The sequence below is a fragment of the Nerophis lumbriciformis genome, linkage group LG18 (genome assembly GCF_033978685.3).
Source record: "Nerophis lumbriciformis linkage group LG18, RoL_Nlum_v2.1, whole genome shotgun sequence".
In the NCBI taxonomy this organism is placed as follows: domain Eukaryota; kingdom Metazoa; phylum Chordata; class Actinopteri; order Syngnathiformes; family Syngnathidae; genus Nerophis; species Nerophis lumbriciformis.
In genome coordinates, this window is record NC_084565.2 from 7,712,259 (window position 1) to 7,734,464 (window position 22,206).

General features: G+C 36.9%; 1 protein-coding gene across 6 annotated transcripts in view; it reads right to left on the reverse strand.

Annotated features, from left to right (window-relative positions):
• Window positions 1-5,466: 5,466 nt before the first annotated feature.
• Window positions 5,467-22,206, reverse strand: part of gabrg3 (gamma-aminobutyric acid type A receptor subunit gamma3) — a 143,799-nt gene continuing 127,059 nt past the window's right edge. For 4 of the 6 annotated variants that reach the window (XM_061977569.1, XM_061977572.1, XM_061977568.1 and 1 more), the window contains 3 exons: window positions 20,617-20,769; window positions 14,248-14,447; window positions 5,467-6,772 (listed from right to left, as the gene is read on the reverse strand). In XM_061977569.1, coding sequence (XP_061833553.1) covers window positions 6,494-6,772; window positions 14,248-14,447; window positions 20,617-20,769 — 632 coding nt within the window. In that variant the 3' untranslated portion in view covers window positions 5,467-6,493. Of the gene's footprint in view, window positions 7,696-14,247; window positions 14,448-20,616; window positions 20,770-22,206 lie in introns of all 6 variants that reach the window. The other 2 variants (XM_061977571.1, XM_061977570.1) reach the window with 2 other exon arrangements.

Below are 22,206 nucleotides of genomic sequence, written 5' to 3' on the forward strand. Positions count from 1 at the left end.
ACGAGGTTCTTGGTTAGTGTCTTGATTAATGTTTTGGTTGAAGTTAGTCTTGGGTTTCTGGTTACGGGTAGACAAGATCTGGTTAGGGTTTTGGTTGGGTTTGGTCTGGGTTTTATTAAAGTGTTATGGTCTTGTTAAGGTAAAACTAGGTTATTAGTTAGGGTTTTTGAGCGGTTTTAATCTTGGGTTCTTATTTAGGGTCAGTTTTAGACTAGGTTCTGCTTAGGGTTAATGTTGGAGTGGTAGGGTCTTGGGGTTCGTTTTAGGGCTGGGGCTGGAGTTAAAACTAGGGTCTTGAACAGGTTTTAGGTTGGGTTTGGATTTTGGGTCAGGCGGTTATGGGTTAGACATGGTTCTGTTACGGTCTTGATTGTTTTAGTTTAAGTTTTGGGTTTTTGGTTAGGTGTACACTAGATCTGGGGTTCGGTTTTGATTGGGTTTAGTTTTAATTGTATTGAAGTCTTGGTTAGGGTTGAAACCAAGGTTTTGGTTGAGTTCATGGTTACACTAGCTTCTGGTTAGGGTTGTATTAAGGAGTCAAGATCTTGGTAGGGTTGTAACTGGGGTTTTGGTTGGCTATATGGTTAGTGTTACACTAGGTTCTGGTCTTGGTTGGGGTTGTATTAAGGAGTCAAGATCTTGGTAGGGTTGTAACTGGGGTTTTGGTGGGGTTTATGGTTAAGTGTTACACTAGGTTCTGGTTCTGGTCTTGAATTAAGGAGTCAAGACCTTGGTCAGGGTTCTAACTGGGGTTTTGGTTGGGTTTATGAATATGTTACACTAGGTTCTGGTTATGGTCTTGGTTGGGGTTGCATTAAGGAGTTAAAATCTTGGTCAGGGTTCAAACTAGGGGTTTTGGTTGGGTTTATGGTAAGTGTTACACTAGATTCTGGTTATGGTCTTGGTTGGGGTTGTATTAAGGAGTCTAGACCTTGGTCAGGGTTCTAACTGGGGTTTTGGTTGGGTTTATTGTTAATGTTACACTAGCTTCTGGTTATGGTCTTGTTCGGGGTTGCATTAAGGAGTCAAGACCTTTGTCGAGGTTCTAACTGGGGTTTTTGTTGGGTTTATGGTTAGTGTTACACTAGGTTGGGGCGGCATGGCGTAGTGGGTAGAGCAACCGTGCCAGAAACCTGAGGGTTGCAGGTTCGCTCCCCGCCTCTTACCATCGAAAAATCGCTGCCGTTGTGTCCTTGGGCGGGACACTTCACCCTTTGCCCCCGGTGCCACTCACACCGGTGAATTGAATGATGAATGATAGGTGGTGGTCGGAGGGGCCGTTGGCGCAAATTGCAGCCACGCTTCCGTCAGTCTACCCCAGGGCAGCTGTGGCTATGAAAGTAGCTTACCACCACCAGGTGTGAATGATTGATGGGTTCTACATGTAAAGCGACTTTGGGTACTTAGAAAAGCGCTATATAAATCCCAGTTATTAATTATTAATTAATTAATTAATTAATTAATTATTATTAGGTTCTGGTCTTGGTTGGGGTTGTATTAAGGAGTTAAGGCCTTGGTCAGGTTTCTAACTGGGGTTTTGGTTGGATTTATGGTTAGTGTTACATTAGGTTCTGGTTGTGGTTGTATTAAGGAGTCAAGACCTTGGTCAGAGTTCTAACTGGGGTTTTGGCTGGGTTTATGGTTAGTGTTACACTAGGTTCTGGTTTTTGTCTTGGTTGGGGTTGTATTAAGGAGTCAAGACCTGTTCAGGGTTCTAATTGGGGTTTTGGTTGGGTTTATGGTTAATGTTACACTAGCTTCTGGTTATGGTCTTGGTCGGGGTTGCATTAAGGAGTCAATACCTTGGTCAGGGTTCTAACTGGGGTTTTGGTTGGGTTTATGGTTAGTGTTACACTAGGGTCTGGTCTTGGTTGGGGCTGTATTAAGGAGTCAATACCTTGGTCAGGTTTCGAACTGGGGTTTTGGTTGGGTTTATGGTTTGTGTTACACTAGGTTCTGTTTTTTTTTCTTGGTTGGGGTTGTATTAAGGAGTCAAGACCTGTTCAGGGTTCTAATTGGGGTTTTGGTTGGGTTTATGGTTAATGTTACACTAGCTTCTGGTTATGGTCTTGGTCGGGGTTGCATTAAGGAGTCAATACCTTGGTCAGGGTTCTAACTGGGGTTTTGGTTGGGTTTATGGTTAGTGTTACACTAGGGTCTGGTCTTGGTTGGGGCTGTATTAAGGAGTCAATACCTTGGTCAGGTTTCGAACTGGGGTTTTGGTTGGGTTTATGGTTTGTGTTACACTAGGTTCTGTTTTTTTTTCTTGGTTGGGGTTGTATTAAGGAGTCAAGACCTGTTCAGGGTTCTAATTGGGGTTTTGGTTGGGTTTATGGTTAATGTTACACTAGCTTCTGGTTATGGTCTTGGTCGGGGTTGCATTAAGGAGTCAATACCTTGGTCAGGGTTCTAACTGGGGTTTTGGTTGGGTTTATGGTTAGTGTTACACTAGGGTCTGGTCTTGGTTGGGGCTGTATTAAGGAGTCAATACCTTGGTCAGGTTTCGAACTGGGGTTTTGGTTGGGTTTATGGTTTGTGTTACACTAGGTTCTGTTTTTTTTTCTTGGTTGGGGTTGTATTAAGGAGTCAAGACCTGTTCAGGGTTCTAATTGGGGTTTTGGTTAATGTTACACTAGCTTCTGGTTATGGTCTTGGTCGGGGTTGCATTAAGGAGTCAATACCTTGGTCAGGGTTCTAACTGGGGTTTTGGTTGGGTTTATGGTTAGTGTTACACTAGGGTCTGGTCTTGGTTGGGGCTGTATTAAGGAGTCAATACCTTGGTCAGGTTTCGAACTGGGGTTTTGGTTGGATTTATGGTTAGTGTTACATTAGGTTCTGGTTGTGGTTGTATTAAGGAGTCAAGACCTTGGCCAGAGTTCTAACTGGGGTTTTGGCTGGGTTTATGGTTAGTGTTACACTAGGTTCTGTTTTTTGTCTTAGTTGGGGTTGTATTAAGGAGTCAAGACCTGTTCAGGGTTCTAATTGGGGTTTTGGTTGGGTTTATGGTTAATGTTACACTAGCTTCTGGTTATGGTCTTGGTCGGGGTTGCATTAAGGAGTCAATACCTTGGTCAGGGTTCTAACTGGGGTTTTGGTTGGGTTTATGGTTAGTGTTACACTAGGGTCTGGTCTTGGTTGGGGCTGTATTAAGGAGTCAATACCTTGGTCAGGTTTCGAACTGGGGTTTTGGTTGGGTTTATGGTTTGTGTTACACTAGGTTCTGTTTTTTTTTCTTGGTTGGGGTTGTATTAAGGAGTCAAGACCTGTTCAAGGTTGGTTCTAATTGGGGTTTTGGTTGGGTTAGGGTTAGTGTTACACTAGGTCCTGGTGCTGGTCTTGAAAGTGTCAAATATTTGACTCCACAGTCGTCAGCTAATCAAATCACTTTAAAAGTATTCTGGTGTATCCATAGCAACGTGAGATGTAGCAATTTGACATTTTGCTTCATTTTTGGTACATTTTTAATAGCAGAATTGTGGTGAGCTCGTGTTTCAGCAACAACATAAATAAAAAGCACGGCTACACGCTAACCTTTCAGTTTTCCTTCAACTTTCACGAGACAACAAGACTTCCACGTCTTTGGTTTACTGAACAAACGACGTTTAATATTAGAACGGAATATTATTGACATGGGCGCGTTATCGTGAACTTATAGCACCATTCTGGTATTATTGCCAAAGAGTATGTTGGAAAATACACACCTACTAATAAAATATTTGCAGAATTTCAAATTCAAATTTCACGGACCTCACACGGCACAAGATAATTTATTCACGACGACACGGCAAACCTTCCAAAGTTAAACTGCCATAGTTTGAGAACTTCTGGTTTACGGCAAGCAGCGCGACTCAAAGAAATGAGTCATGACATAATCCGACTCACTTTTGTTACGCTACAATTCTAAAGCCAAACTACAAACCCCGTTTCCATATGAGTTGGGAAATTGTGTTAAATGTAAATATAAACGGAATACAATGATTTGCAAATAGTTTTCAACCCATATTCAGTTGAATATGCTACAAAGACAACATATTTGATGTTCAAACTCATAAACTTTTTTTTTTTTTTTGCAAATAATCATTCACTTTAGAATTTTAAGCCAGCAACACGTGACAAAGAAGTTGGGAAAGGTGGCAATAAATACTGATAAAGTTGAGGAATGCTCATCAAACACTTATTTGGAACATCCCACAGGTGAACAGGCTAATTGGGAACAGGTGGGTGCCATGATTGGGTATAAAAGTCGATTCCATTCACAAACAAGGATGGGGCGAGGGTCACCACTTTGTCAACAAATGCATGAGCAAATTGTTGAACAGTTTAAGAAAAACCTTTCTCAAGCAGCTATTGCAAGGAATTTAGGGATTTCACCATCTACGCTCCGTAATATCATCAAAGGGTTCAGAGAATCTGGAGAAATCACTGCACGTAAGCAGCTAAGCCCGTGACCTTCCATCCCTCAGGTTGTACTGCATCAACAAGCGACACCAGTGTGTAAAGGATATCACCACATGGGCTCAGGAACACTTCAGAAACCCACTGTCAGTAACTACAGTTGGTCGCTACATCTGTAAGTGCAAGTTAAAACTCTCCTATGCAAGGCGAATACAGTTTATCAACAACACCCAGAAACGCCGTCGGCTTCGCTGGGCCTGAGCTCATCTAAGATGGACTGATACAAAGTGGAAAAGTGTTCTGTGGTCTGACGAGTCCACATTTCAAATTGTTTTGGGAAACTGTGGACGTCGTGTCCTCCGGACCAAAGAGGAAAAGAACCATCCGGATTGTTCTAGGGTGAAAGTGTAAAAGGCAGCATGTGTGATAGTATGGGGGTGTATTAGTGCCCAAGACATGGGTAACTTACACATCTGTGAAGGCACCATTAATGCTGAAAGGTACATACAGGTTTTGGAGCAGCATATGTTGCCATCCAAGCAACGTTACCATGGACGCCCCTGCTTATTTCAGCAAGACAATGCCAAGCCACGTCTTACATCAACGTGGCTTCATAGTAAAAGAGTGCGGGTACTAGACTGGCCTGCCTGTAGTCCAGACATTGAAAATGTGTGGCGCATTATGAAGCCTAAAATAGCACAACGGAGATCCCGGACTGTTGAACAACTTAAGCTGTACATCAAGCAAGAATGGGAAAGAATTCCACCTGAGAAGCTTCAAAAATGTGTCTCCTCAGTTCCCAAACGTTTACTGAGTGTTGTTAAAAGGAAAGGCCATGTAACACAGTGGTGAACATGCCCTTTCCCAACTACTTTGACACGTGTTGCAGCCATGAAATTCTAAGGTAATTATTATTTGCAAAAAAAAAAAAAAATTGTATCAGTTTGAACATCAAATATGTTGTCTTTGTAGTGCATTCAATTGAATATGGGTTGAAACGGATTTGCAAATCATTGTATTCCGTTTATATTTACATCTAACACAATTTCCCAACTCATATGGAAACGGGGTTTGTATTTACGTTCTTTTTAACGCCATCGTGAAATCCATTTCTAATGTTTGCCAATGACAAAGCACGTTGGAAATACCAAAAATGTGCTCAAACACGAACAACGCTCGCCAAAATATTAAATAAAACCCTCTCGTCCGAAATAATGAAAAATGTCCGGACTTATCGAAACTGCTGGAAAAGTAAATGAGTGATCCCCACCAATGTGTGGATGTGATAAGCAAAGAAAACACATTTTAGTTCTTCGTTAGCTTAATAGCTAAATAACAAAGGATTTACTCGAGCTAATTTGGGGGACAAAAGCGGAAAGTTTTTATGAAAAATCTCTTTCATGATCATTTTGACTGAAAACTAAACATTTCTAACCTGAGATCAACTTTCCTTACAAACTTAAGCTACAAAAGTGAATTTAAACGGTAAAACAAGCCATAGCTAGCTTTACTTGCTAAAAAAAAAAAATAGCCTGCTAGTTAGCAACATAGCTAGCGATTATTTAACTTACTTGTCTCGAACTTTGAGGACTACAAGATTTGAAAGTTTTCTAACTTTGTTTGCTAGCTCGTAGCCTGCTACTATCGTTAGCTCGCGAGCCAGCTGGATGTGCTAAAGCTAACCAGACTACTATTTGGACAAACAAAAGGCTAGTCAGTACTTTTATTTGTAAATAAATTGAATATTGGCTTTAAAAAAATGATAGTATTGTACTGTTAGTACTGTTGTAATACTGACAATTTACCAATGAGCCTTGTACTTAAACAAGGGACCGTTTCCGAACATAATCCCCTGATTATCGTAGTCAGTTAGCCTCGTAAAGATCGTAGTCATGTCAAGAAATGTCACCAAGTTTGCGACTTTGTGCGTTTTAACGAGTCATCCTCAAAACATTAGCTAAGTAGCGGGATGATCAGACGTGTTCTTGTGGCGTGGAACAACAAACCTCGAAAGACGGCGAAGAACCAAGACCCAAGTTCCGTCCTTTGGCCGTCCCCAGGACTGAAGGCACTGAGGATGTTCTCCCGGCTCCTCCTGCTAGAGGTAGAGGTATCCCACCCAGTAGACCACGTTGAAGAGGAAGAAGGACGTGGGGAAGAAGACCCGCGAGTAAGCGTCCAGCTCCAGCAAGTCGATGTGGACGCGTCCTTGCCTCCAGGCGCCGCCTTTGCACTCCTGGTAGCAGCAGAAGAAGCTCTGGCAGTCTTTGCCGTCCAGACACTCGTAGGCGCACGTGTCCTCAAAGTCCTGCCAGTACGTGGAGTTGTTGAGGGCGAGGACGGCGGGCGGCGGTCTGGCGTCCAACACCGAATAGTTCTGCACGCCACAAAATAATAGAACAGACAAGTCATTGTAATGTCTGCTCGCGGAAAACAAACATCCTAATCTACGATTTGACTCCCTTGAATGGCCTTGACGCTATGAAGAACAGGAACAGGCTGTCCTGAAAATACCCCTGAGGACACCTCAATGATGGACGCTTTTGACCTCCCTCCCTCCTCAACGACACCTGGAGTCGAACTTTTGCTTGCCTGCAGAACAGCCCCAGCCTATGAACATGACATCGACACACCCAAGACAATGGGCATATACACCCCCCCACGCCTTCACCACCGCTTGATTCCCTTCAGGGTGATGGACGGCTGGCAGCGCTTTATAGCAGCAGTCGACCTCCGGGGCCCCAACTCCCCGCCCCTCTGTTGCGAGTTGTCGTGATTAAATGTAACATGTTTATGTGTGCATGGCATGGAGGTTTTTTCCCACTCCAGACTAGAACCTCTTAGGAGCCCAGTCTGGATTGTATTTTTTTACTCATCTTCTTCCCCATCCTATCCTGTACTACCCTTTTTTTAAATCTCAGGAATAATCCAATCAGATTCCAACCATTCTATTAATTAAACGTAGAGAAAACTTGTCATGACTTGGTCCTTGGGTTTTGTTTTTCCGGAAGGCAACCGAAAGTTGGCTCGGGCGAGACGGGAATGTAAGTACATGATTTATTAAATATTATCAAAAAAGAAGAAACTAAAGGCGCACACAAGGCGGAAGTACAAACTTGACTAATGAAACAAATACTTGCACGTGGGCAAAAAACTAAGGACATGAACAAAAGTCGCTAACTGTGGCATGAATAGAAAAAACTTACTTGGACATGGCATGAAGTGCGCAGAGGTAAACAGAGTGGGAAGCAGAGTGTCAGGGGTATGATGTCGCCAGACAGACAGCCTGGCAACTGGAATCTTAAATAATAGTGACATGATTAAAGACAGGTGCGTGAGTCGTGAGGGCAGGTGAAAACTAATGGGTTGCTATGGTGACAAACAAGAGTGCACAATGAGTCCAAACGTGGAACAGGTGAAACTTATGGGTAACCATGGAAACAAGACAAGGGAGTGAAAAGCCAGAAACTAAAGAGTCCGATAACTAAACTAAACAAAACATGACTAAAACAAAACATGATTACACAGACATGACAAACCTGAGAAGAACTATTTCCCCTGCAAGGTTGTTCACCATCATTATGAAACCCATAACGACGTAAGGATTTTTTTAATGTATTTGAAGTCGTAAATTTCTTTTTGACTGTACTTAAATGTATAATAGACTGTATTTATGTTATTCACATGTGAATAATGCTGTATAATAGACTGTATTTATGTTATTGACATTTGAATAATGCTGTATAATAGACTGTATTTATGTTATTCTCATGTGAACAATGTTGTATAACAGACTGTATTTATATTATTCACACGTTAATAATGCTGTATAATAGACTGTATTCGTTATTCACATGTGAATAATGCTGTGTAATACTGTATTTATGTTATTCACATGTGAATAATGCTGTATAATAGACTGTATTTATGTTATTCACATGTGAATAATGCTGTATAATAGACTGTATTTGTTATTCACATGTGAATAATGCTGTGTAATAGACTGTATTTATATTATTCACATGTGAATAATGCTGTATAATAGACTGTATTTATGTTATTCACATGTGAATAATGCTGTATAATAGACTGTATTTATGTTATTGACATGTGAATAATGCTGTATAATATACTGTATTTATGTTATTCTCATGTGAACAATGTTGTATAACAGACTGTATTTATATTATTCACACGTTAATAATGCTGTATAATAGACTGTATTTGTTATTCACATGTGAATAATGCTGTGTAATACACTGTATTTATGTTATTCACATGTGAATAATGCTGTATAATAGACTGTATTTATGTTATTCACATGTGAATAATGCTGTATAATAGACTGTATTTATGTTATTCACATGTGAATAATGCCGTGTAATAGACTGTATTTACATTATTCACATGTGAATAATGCTGTATAATAGACTGTATTTATGTTATTTACATGTGAATAATGCTGTATTATAGACTGTATTTATGTTATTCACATGTGAATAATGCTGTATAATAGACTGTATTTATGTTATTGACATGTGAATAATGCTGTATAATAGACTGTATTTATGTTATTCTCATGTGAACAATGTTGTATAACAGACTGTATTTATATTATTCACACATTAATAATGCTGTATAATAGACTGTATTTGTTATTCACATGTGAATAATGCTGTGTAATACACTGTATTTATGTTATTCACATGTGAATAATGCTGTATAATAGACTGTATTTATGTTATTCACATGTGAATAATGCTGTGTAATACACTGTATTTATGTTATTCACATGTGATTAATGCTGTGTAATAGGGGCGGTATAGCTCGGTTGGTAGAGCGGCCGTGCCAGCAACTTGAGGGTTGCAGGTTCGATCCCCGCTTCCGCCATCCTAGTTATTGCCGTTGTGTCCTTGGGCAAGACACTTTACCCACCTGCTCCCAGTGCCACCCACACTGCTTTAAATGTAACTTAGATATTGGGTTTCACTATGTAAAGCGCTTTGAGTCACTAGAGAAAGGCGCTATATAAATGTAATTCACTTCACTTCACAATAGACTGTATTTATATTATTCACATGTGAATAATGCTGTATAATAGACTGTATTTATATTATTCACACGTTAATAATGCTGTATAATAGTTTGTATTTGTTATTCACATGTGAATAATGCTGTATAATAGACTGTATTTATATTATTCACATGTGAATAATGCTGTATAATAGACTGTACTTATGTTATTCACATGTGAACAATGCTGTATAATAGACTGTATTTATATTATTCACATGTGAATAATGCTGTATAATAGACTGTACTTATGTTATTCACATGTGAACAATGCTGTATAATAGACTGTATTTATGTTATTCACATGTGAATAATGCTGTGTAATAGACTGTATTTATATTATTCACATGTGAACAATGCTGTATAATAGACTGTACTTATGTTATTCACATGTGAACAATGCTGTATAATAGACTGTATTTATGTTATTCAAATGTGAATAATGCTGTATGATAGACTGTATTTATGTTATTCACATGTGAATAATGCTGTATAATAGACTGTATTTATGTTATTCACATGTGAATAATGCTGTATAATAGACTATTTGTTATTCACATGTGAATAATGCTGTATAATAGACTGTATTTATATTATTCACATGTGAATAATGCTGTATAATAGACTGTATTTATATTATTCACATGTGAATAATGCTGTATTTATGTTATTCACATGTGAATAATGCTGTATTATATACTGTATTTATGTTATTCACATGTGAATAATGCTGTATAATAGACTGTACTTATGTTATTCACATGTGAACAATGCTGTATAATAGACTGTATTTATGTTATTCACATGTGAATAATGCTGTGTAATAGACTGTATTTATATTATTCACATGTGAACAATGCTGTATAATAGACTGTACTTATGTTATTCACATGTGAACAATGCTGTGTAATAGACTGTATTTATATTATTCACATGTGAACAATGCTGTATAATAGACTGTATTTATGTTATTCACATGTAAATAATGCTGTATAATAGACTGTATTTATGTTATTCACATGTGAATAATGCTGAATAATAGACTGTATTTATGTTATTCACATGTGAATAATGCTGTATGATAGACTGTATTTATGTTATTCACATGTGAATAATGCTGTATAATAGACTGTATTTATGTTATTCAAATGTGAATAATGCTGTATGATAGACTGTATTTGTTATTCACATGTGAATAATGCTGTATAATAGACTGTATTTATGTTATTCACATGTGAATAATGCTGTATGATAGTACGATAGACTGTTTTTATGTTATTCACATGTGAATAATGCTGTATGATAGACTGTATTTATGTTATTCACATGTGAATAATGCTGTATAATAGACTGTATTTATGTTATTCACATGTGTATAATGCTGTATAATAGACTGTATTTATGTTATTCACATGTGAATAATGCTGTATAATAGACTGTATTTATGTTATTCACATGTGAATAATGCTGTATATGTTATTCACATGTGAATAATGCTGTATAATAGACTGTATTTATGTTATTCACATGTAAATAATGCTGTATAATAGACTGTATTTATGTTATTCACATGTGAATAATGCTGTATAATAGACTGCATTTATGTTATTCACATGTGAATAATGCTGTATAATAGACTGTATTTATGTTATTCACATGTAAATAATGCTGTATAATAGACTGTATTTATGTTATTCACATGTGAATAATGCTGTATAATAGACTGCATTTATGTTATTCACATGTGAATAATACTGTATGATAGTACGATAGACTGTTATTCACATGTGAATAATGCTGTATGATAGACTGTATTTGTTATTCACATGTGAATAATGCTGTATAATAGACTGTATTTATGTTATTCAAATGTGAATAATGCTGAATGATAGACTGTATTTATGTTATTCACATGTGAATAATGCTGTATAATAGACTGTATTTATGTTATTCACATGTGAATAATGCTGTATGATAGTACGATAGACTGTATTTATGTTATTCACATGTGAATAATGCTGTATGATAGACTGTATTTATGTTATTCACATGTGAATAATGCTGTATAATAGACTGTATTTATGTTAATCACATGTGTATAATGCTGTATAATAGACTGTATTTATGTTATTCACATGTGAATAATGCTGTATAATAGACTGTATTTATGTTATTCACATGTGAATAATGCTGTATATGTTATTCACATGTGAATAATGCTGTATAATAGACTGTATTTATATTATTCACATGTGAATAATGCTGTATAATAGACTGTATTTATGTTATTCACTTGTGAATAATGCTGTATAATAGACTGTATTTATGTTATTCACTTGTGAATAATGCTGTATAATAGACTGTATTTATTTTATTTAGGTGTAAAAATACCTAAATGTTTATTGTCTATTGTGAGCGAACTGTGGTGCCTCCAGGGATCAATAAAGTACTTTCTATTCTATTCTATTCTAAATAAAGGTAAGAGCCAATGGGAGGTCCTCTAAAAAACATCCAAAAAGTCCATTTACTTTTTTAGACTTGAATATTAACATGTATTACTGATTATTTTACATATTAATCAATGTTTATTTATTATAATAAATATACATATACATATATATATATAATTATAATTTATTATTATAATGTTTATAGTATTATTTATTAGACGGATTATTTACAGCGGCACCATGATTGCCAATGTTGACATCGACTGATTAGCTGCTTCCTTGATCGTCAAATTTGATTGTAGATCATACAGTCGTGGTCAAAAGTGTACATACACTTGTAAAGAACATAATGTCATGGCTGTCTTGAGTTTACAATCATTTTTACAACTCTTATTTTTTTGTGATAGAGTGATTGGAGCACATACTTGTTGGTCACAAAAAACATTCATGAAGTTTGGTTCTTTTATGAATTTATTATGGGTCTACTGAAAATGTGAGCAAATCTGCTGAGTCAAAAGTATAAATACAGCAACATACATGATCAATTTTGGTGATGTAGAAAAGTTACAATCAAATCAGATTAGCTTCATGGCATGGCCTCCTAACTTCATGTGAGTGATTATGATTGACGACACCTGTTGACTTCTCTGAGCCCATTTAAATAGGTTTCATGTGATGCAGTCATTAGACTCGCTTACAAACGCGACAATGGGAAAGTCAAAGGAACTCGGCACGGATCTGAAAAAACTAATCATTGACTTGAACAAGTCAGGAAAGTCCCTTGGAGCCATTTCAAAGCAGCTTAAGGTCCCAAGAGCAACTGTGCAGACAATTGTAAGTATAAAGTGCATGGCACAGTTTTGTCACTGCCACGATCAAGAAGAAAACGCTGCTGCTGAGAGAAAACTGGTCAGGATGATCAAGAGTCAACTGAGAACCAACAAGAAGCAGGTCTGCAATGAATTGGAAGCTGCTGGAACAGTCAAGTGTGGACATGCAAGAAGGAAGCCCTTGCTCCAGAAGCCACACCTTAAGGCTCATCTAAAGTTTGCTGCTGATCACATGGACAAAGATAAGACCTTTTGGAGGAAAGTTTTGTAGTCAGATGCAACAAAAATTGAGCTGTTTGGACACAATACCCAGCAATATGTTTGGAGGAGAAAAGGTCCCAGGAACACCATACCTACTGTCAAGCATGGTGGTGGTGGTAGTATTATGCTCTGGGCCTGTTTTGCTGCCAATGGAACTGGTGTTTTACAGAGAGTAAAAAGGAGGATGACCTCCAAATTCTTCAGGACAACCTAAAATCATCAGCCCGGAGGTTGGGTCTTGGGCGCAGTTGGGTGTTCCAACAGGACAATGGCTCCAAACACACGTCAAAAAGTGGTAAAGGAATGGCTAAATCAGGCGAGAATGAAGGTTTTAGAATGGCCTTCCCAAAGTCCTGACTTAAATTGATGGACAATGCTGAAGAAACAAGTCCATGTCAGAAAAGCAACACATTTAGATGAACTGCACCAATTTTGTCAAGAGGAGTGGTCAAAAATTCAAGCAGAAGCTTGTGGATGGCTACCAAAAGCGCTTTTTTGCAGGTAAACTTGCCAAGGGACATGTAAGCAAATATTAACATTGCTGTGTGTATACTTTTGACCCTCACATTTTCAGTAGAGCCATAATAAATTCATAAAAGAAGCAAACTTCATGAATGTTTTTTGTGACCAACAAGTATGTGCTCCAATCACTACATCACAAAAAAATAAGAGTTGTAGAAATGATTGGAAACTCAAGACAGCCATGACATGATGTTCTTTACAAGTATATGTAAACTTTTGACCACGACTATATATCGTGCCTCTCACCTGGATAATAAAAGGCTGAGGATGTATTCCGACAAGTTGGTATATTTTGACAGCCAATTTAGACCCGGGAATGGCGAGAACGACATGAAAAGACGCTTGTTTCCTGGTTCTTGGCGAGGATTACGGGTCATTCTTCATCTAAATGGGAATATGTGAACATCCGAGCAGTCGGCATCCTAATGACAGCAGACCTTGTACAGTAAGTGGTGTTTTACTATCTCTCATGAAGGCTGCAGTGAGAAATAATCAGTGATGTCGTTGAAAAAAGTGAACGTTGTATATGCTTGAAATGATCAAGACATAAATATTAAATGTTGTTATAAATTATTAATAATTATTGATATTGACCACCGGTAACATGATAGTGTCCAGCCGTATACTAGTTTAGTTTCTTTCCCAACAAGTTGAAAGACATTCAGTTCCTGCTTCTAGAAAGGTTTTGTGGCCAGAAGGTGATGATGACGACTCACGTGTCTCTTCCTGTCCAGGCAAGGCAGCCTGCGTGTGCAGTAGGAGTAATAGTTCAAGGTGGCGTACTCCATCAGAGCCGCAAACACAAACAGGAAGCAGACGGTGACGAAAAGATCCATGGCGGTGACGTAAGAAACTCTGGGCAACGACGTCCTCGCCACCGTGCTCAGCGTGGTCATGGTAAGTACTGTAGTTATACCTGTAACACATTATTATTATTATTAATAATAATAATATACTATAAATATTATGTAGTGGTCATGGTAAGTACTGTATTTATACCTGTAACACATTATTATTATTATTATTAATATACTATTAATATTATGTAGTGGTCATGGTAAGTACTGTATTTATACCTGTAACACATTATTATTATTATTATTAATAATAAAATACTATAAATATTATGTAGTGGTCATGCTAAGTACTGTAGGTATACCTGTAACACATTATTATTATTATTATTAATAATAATAATATACTATAAATATTATGTAGTGGTCATGGTAAGTACTGTAGTTATACCTGTAACACATTATTATTATTATTATTAATATACTATTGATATTATGTAGTGGTCGTGCTAAGTACTGTAGTTGTACCTGTAACACATTATTATTATTATTAATAATAATAATGTACTATAAATATTATGTAGTGGTCATGGTAAGTACTGTAGTTATACCTGTAACACATTATTATTATTATTATTATTAATATACTATAAATATTATGTAGTGGTCATGGTAAGTACTGTATTTATACCTGTAACACATTATTATTATTATTATTAATATACTATTAATATTATGTAGTGGTCATGGTAAGTACTGTAGTTATACCTGTAACACATTATTATTATTATTATTAATAATATACTATAAATATTATGTAGTGGTCATGGTAAGTACTGTAGTTATACCTGTAACACATTATTATTATTATTAATAATAATAACATACTATAAATATTATGTAGTGGTCATGGTAAGTACTGTAGTTATACCTGTAACACATTATTATTATTAATATTATGTAGTGGTCATGCTAAGTACTGTAGTTATACCTGTAACACATTATTATTATTAATATACTATAAATATTATGTAGTGGTCATGGTAAGTACTGTAGTTATACCTGTAACACATTATTATTATTAATATACTATAAATATTATGTAGTGGTCATGGTAAGTACTGTAGTTATACCTGTAACACATTATTATTATTATTATTATTAATATACTATAAATATTATGTAGTGGTCATGGTAAGTACTGTATTTATACCTGTAACACATTATTATTATTATTATTAATATACTATTAATATTATGTAGTGGTCATGGTAAGTACTGTAGTTATACCTGTAACACATTATTATTATTATTATTAATAATATACTATAAATATTATGTAGTGGTCATGGTAAGTACTGTATTTATACCTGTAACACATTATTATTATTATTATTAATATACTATTAATATTATGTAGTGGTCATGGTAAGTACTGTAGTTATACCTGTAACACATTATTATTATTATTAATAATAATATACTATAAATATTATGTAGTGGTCATGGTAAGTACTGTAGTTATACCTGTAACACATTATTATTATTATTAATAATAATAATATACTATAAATATTATGTAGTGGTCATGGTAAGTACTGTAGTTATACCTGTAACACATTATTATTATTAATATTATGTAGTGGTCATGCTAAGTACTGTAGTTATACCTGTAACACATTATTATTATTAATATACTATAAATATTATGTAGTGGTCATGGTAAGTACTGTAGTTATACCTGTAACACATTATTATTATTATTTTTAATATAATATAAATATTATGTAGTGGTCATGGTAAGAACTGTAGTTATACCTGTAACATATTTACTATTAATAATAATATACTACAACTATTATGTAGTGGTCATGGTAAGTACTGTAGCTATACCTTTAGCACATTATTATTATTGTTATTATTAATAAATATAAACTATAAATATTATGCAGTTGTCATGGTAAGTACGGTAGTTGTACCTGTAACATTTATTATTAATAACAATATACTATATATATTATGTAGTTGTCATGGTAAGTACTATAGTTATACCTGTAACATATTTATTATTAATAACAATGTACTATAAATATTATGTAGTGGTTATGGTAAGTACTGTAGTTATACCTGTAACACATTATTATTATTATTATTAATATACTATAATTTTGATGTAGTGGTCATAGTAAGTACTGTAGTTATACCTGTAACAAATGATTATTATTAATTATAAATATTATGTAGTGGTCATGGCAAGTACTGTAGTTATACCTGTAACATATATATTATTAATAATAGTATACTATACATATGATGTAGTGGTCATGGTAAGTACTGTAGTTATACCTTTAACACATTATTATTATTAATAATTATAAACTATAAATATTATGTAGTTGTCATGGTAAGTACTGTAGTTATACCTGTAACACATTATTAATATTATTACTATTAATAATAATATACTATAAATATTATGTAGTGGCCATGGTAAGTGCTGTAGTTATACCTGTATTTCATTATTATTATTAATATTATTAATAATTATAAACTATAAATATTACGTAGTGGTCATGGTAAGTACTGTAGTTATACCTGTAACATACTTATTATTAATAATAATATACTATAAATATTATGTAGTGGCCATGGTAAGTACTGTGGTTATACCTGTAACACATTATTATTATTATTATTATACTATAAATATTTTTTAGTGGTCATGGTAAGTACTGTAGTTATACCTGCAACACATTATTATTATTAATAATTATCAATATTATGTAGTGGTCATGGTAAGTACTGTAGTTATACCTGTAACACAGTAGTATTATTATTATTAGTAGTAGTAGTATACTATAAATATTATGTAGTGGTCATGGTAAGTACTGTGGTTATACCTGTAATACATTATTATTATTATTATACATATTATGTAGTGGCCATGGTAAGTACTGTAGTTATACCTTTAACACATTATTAATAATAATAATATACCTTAAATATTATGTATTTGTCATGGTAAGTAGTGTAGTTATACCTGTATCACATTATTAATAATAATATACTATAAATATTATGTATTTGTCATGGTAAGTTCTGTAGTTATACCTGTAACACATTATTAATAATAATAATATACTGTAAATATAATGTAGTGGTAATGATAAGTACTGTAGTTATACCTGTAACATATTTATTATTAATAATAATATACTATGAATATTATGTAGTGGTAATGATAAGTACTGTAGTTATACCTGTAACATATTTATTATTAATAATAATATACTATAAATATTATGTAGTGGTCATGGTAAGTACTGTAGTTATACCTGTAACACATTATTATTAATAATAACTATAAACTATAAATATTATGTAGTGGTCATGGTAAGTACTGTAGTTAATGACATGAATCATATACAATATTAGTTATAATTATTGACGAATAATTGATTATATACTATTATATTGACATGAATCATTCACAGTAATAACAGTTATACTTAACACACTGTGTACTAGTGTTTTAAGTAGTACATATAGTAGTGTTCAACGTAGTAAACATGACAGTGTTAATGTAGTACACATATTATTGTTTAAACAATACTATGTGTAAAACTTTAAATAATACTATGTGTCCTGCTGTACACTATTACTTCTTTAACAAATACTATGTGTACTACTTTAAACAATACAAAACACTACTATGTGTACTATTTGAAATACTACTACATGTACTACTTTAATCTCTACTCTGTATACTACTTTAAACACCACTATGTATACTACTTGAAACACTACTATGTGTACTACCTAAAACAACCACCACGACAAAAACAACCACCTCCACGACAACAGCCACAACAAAAACAACCACGACAATGACAACCACTACCACGACAACAGCCACAACAAAATGACCACCACCACGACAACAACCACAACCATCCCGACAACAACCACCACCACCCCGACAAAAACAACTACAACAGCCACAGCAAAAACATTCACCACCACGACAACAACCACAACAAAACGACCACCACCACGACAACAACCACTACCACCCCGGTAACAACCACCACCACCCCGACAAAAACAACCACCACCACTACAACAGCCACAACAAAAACGATCACCACCATGACAACAACCACCACCACCCCTACAAAAACAACCACCACCACTACAATAGCATAACAAAAACAACCACCACCACAACAACAAAAACAACTACTACCACAACAACCACCACCACAACAAAAAACAACCACCACCACGGCAACAGCCACAACAAAAACAACCACCACCACGACAACAGCCACAACAAAAACGACCACTACCATGACAGCAACCACCACCTCCCCGACAAAAACAACCACCACCACGACAACAGCCAAAACAAAAACAACCACCACCACGACAACAGCCACAACAAAAACGGCCACTACCACGACAACAACCACCACCACCCCGACAAAAACAACCACTACCACGACAACAGCCACAACAAAATGACCACCACCACGACAACAACCACTACCATCCCGACAACAACCACCACCACCCCGACAAAAACAACCACCACCACTACAACAGCCACAGCAAAAACATTCACCACCACGACAACAACCACAACAAAACGACCACTACCACCCCGGTAACAACCACCACCACCCCGACAAAAACAACCACCACCACTACAACAGCCACAACAAAAACGATCACCACCATGACAACAACCACCACCACCACTACAATAGCATAACAAAAACAACCACCACCACAACAACAAAAACAACCACTACCACAACAACCACCACCACAACAAAAAAACAACCACCACCACGGCAACAGCCACAACAAAAACAACCACCACCACGACAACAGCCACAACAAAAACGACCACTACCATGACAGCAACCACCACCTCCCCGACAAAAACAACCACCACCACGACAACAGCCAAAACAAAAACAACCACCACCACGACAACAGCCACAACAAAAACGGCCACTACCACGACAACAACCACCACCACCCCGACAAAAACAACCACCACCACGACAACAGCCACAACAAAAAACGACCACCACCACCACGACAACAGCCACACTAAAACAACCACCACCACGACAAAAACAACCACCACCACGACAACAGCCACGACAAAAACGACCACTACCACAACAAAAACCACCACCACAATAGTCACGCTAAAACAACCACCACGACAACAGCCACAACCAAAACGACCACGACAAAAACAACCACTACAAAAACAACCACGACAACAACCACCACCATGACAACAGCCACAACAAAAACAAAACCCACATTAACAACCACAACAATAACAAACACAATAACATCAACAACCACCAATACGACAACAGCCACACTAAAACAACCACCACCACCACCACCACGACAAAAACAACCACTGCCACAACAAAAACGACTACCACAACCACAGCCACGCTAAAACAACCACCACGACAAAAACTACCACCACCACGACAACAGCCACAACAAAAACGACCACCACCACGACAACAGCCACAACAAAAACAACCACCACCACGACAACAGCCACAACAAAACGACCACCACCACGACAACAACCACTACCACCCCGACAACAGCTACAACAAAAACAACCACTACCATGACAACAACCACCACCACGACAACAGCCACAACAAAAACAACCACCACCAGGGCAACAGCCACAACAAAACAACCACCACCACGACAAAAACCACCACCAAGACAACAGCCACAACTAAAACAACCATGACAACAATCACCACCATGACAACAGCCACAACAAAAACAACACCCACATTAACAACCACAACAATAACAAACACAATAACACCAAGAACCACCACAATAAAGAGAGAGAAGAAGCAGTTGGAGTGAGTCAAGTGTCCAGCAAGATGAGATAAAGGAATGAGAAGGCAGCATGACCAACAACAATAACAACAACAACCACAATAACAACAATAACAACCACAACAACACAGTGAGAGAGAAGGAGATGAGATAAAGGAATGAGAAGGCAGCAGCAGACAGAGCATGACCAACAACAATAACAACAACAACCACAATAACAACAATAACAACCACGACAACACAGTGAGAGAGAAGGAGATGAGATAAAAAAGTGAGAAGAAGGCATCAGACAGAGCAAGACAAACAATAACCACAATAACAACCACCACCGCAACAACAACAACCACCACCACCAATAACAACAACAAGAAGGACAAGAAAACCAACCTAAAGCAGTCCTGGCAGGAGTGGCGTCCTTCTTGATCCAGAAGGAGACCCAGGACAGAACCACAGTCAGGATGCAGGGGATGTAGGTCTGGATGGTGAAGTAGCCCATACGCCGACTCAGCTCAAAGTACACCGTCATCACCACGTAGTCACCTGCATGTACACACGCCTTATTGTACTATACTCTAGTAGTAATAGTAACAAAGCCAACGTTCCCTCTAAGGTGTGCACTGCTCAAGCGTCCTCTGCGCACCAAATCAAACCCATCTGAATTCTAAACAAAATAAACACATAATTTAATGTGTGTAATTTTGCAATGCAACTCTGAGTGACAGTGACAACAAGCGGCCCTAACGGTGTTCGTCAACACCGTTCAATTATTGTAACGTCTATCGAGATGCTTCGAGGACAGGAATTATATCCATCACTTTATTGAGCAAAACTGTTTATATTCGGCCATAACCACACCAAAAACATGAGTAATAAACTTCTATCTGGAAAAACTAGTCATTTTCTGCCGTACAAAGCAACTTGTCATCTGTCACCAACACGCATAGCGCTAAGCCACTGGTGCGTTTATGGCCACACAAAAAGTCGGACAACTCAAACACCACACAAAGTTACACTATGACTCCTCAGTCATACGTGTGCTTATTCTACTGTCATTTATTATTAATGTTAATTTATTGATATTAATCATGGAATGCTGTTAGTAGAGAAAGTAACACTTCATCCTATGCTTACATTTCATTGTGCAACATGAGGATGTTTAAATGTGATCTCTGAAAGGGATTTCCAAAGCAGGACCCCCACCCAGACATATTGTACAATACTAATCCATAGCTTATGAAAAACAACATTTCTTTTATTTTCATTACAAGTGGGCCAAATCACTAATATTACAAAATAATCTCATGAAAATGACTCCTGTCATTTGAGTGTTATAATAAAAGATTGGTTTGAGACAGGTGTGCTGCTGGTATTGCCACGTGTGATGTTCACTGAATGCTCAGGGAGTTTTTGTGTTTGCTCAGACACATGAACAATTAGAGGGAACATTGGTAGCAGCACTACTAACTTGTTCTTTCGTTTAAAAAGTCACCCGCGAGAGAATGAAGAGTGCTTGGAACTCTGCACTTTAACGTCTCCGGCCGGTGCCACACCCAAAAAAATGCCGAAACAACCCGCACTGACAAATGAGCCTGACGTCTTCCATTTGCGGATGAACACCGTATGAAAAACATAGTCACAAACACAAGGAGATAACGACCGCAGTAACTTATTACCGTCATTTCCGGACTATAAGCCGCTACTTTTTTCCCTCGTTCTGAGCCCTGCGGCTTACACGACGGTGCGGCTTCCGGTCACCAGGTGCGCGCACTACCGAGGATGCGCGAGACCGAGGCAGACATCCGGCGCCAGGTAACGAGAGCAAAACAAAGAGTAGGAGAGCGTCAGCGACAGTTTGCGCGAAGGAAGTGTTCAATATGGAAACCAAACGGAGAAGTGCATATGATGCTGCTTTTAAGTTAAAGGCAATCGATCTGGCTGTCAAAGAAGGAAATAGAGCTGCTGCGCGTACCCTTGACA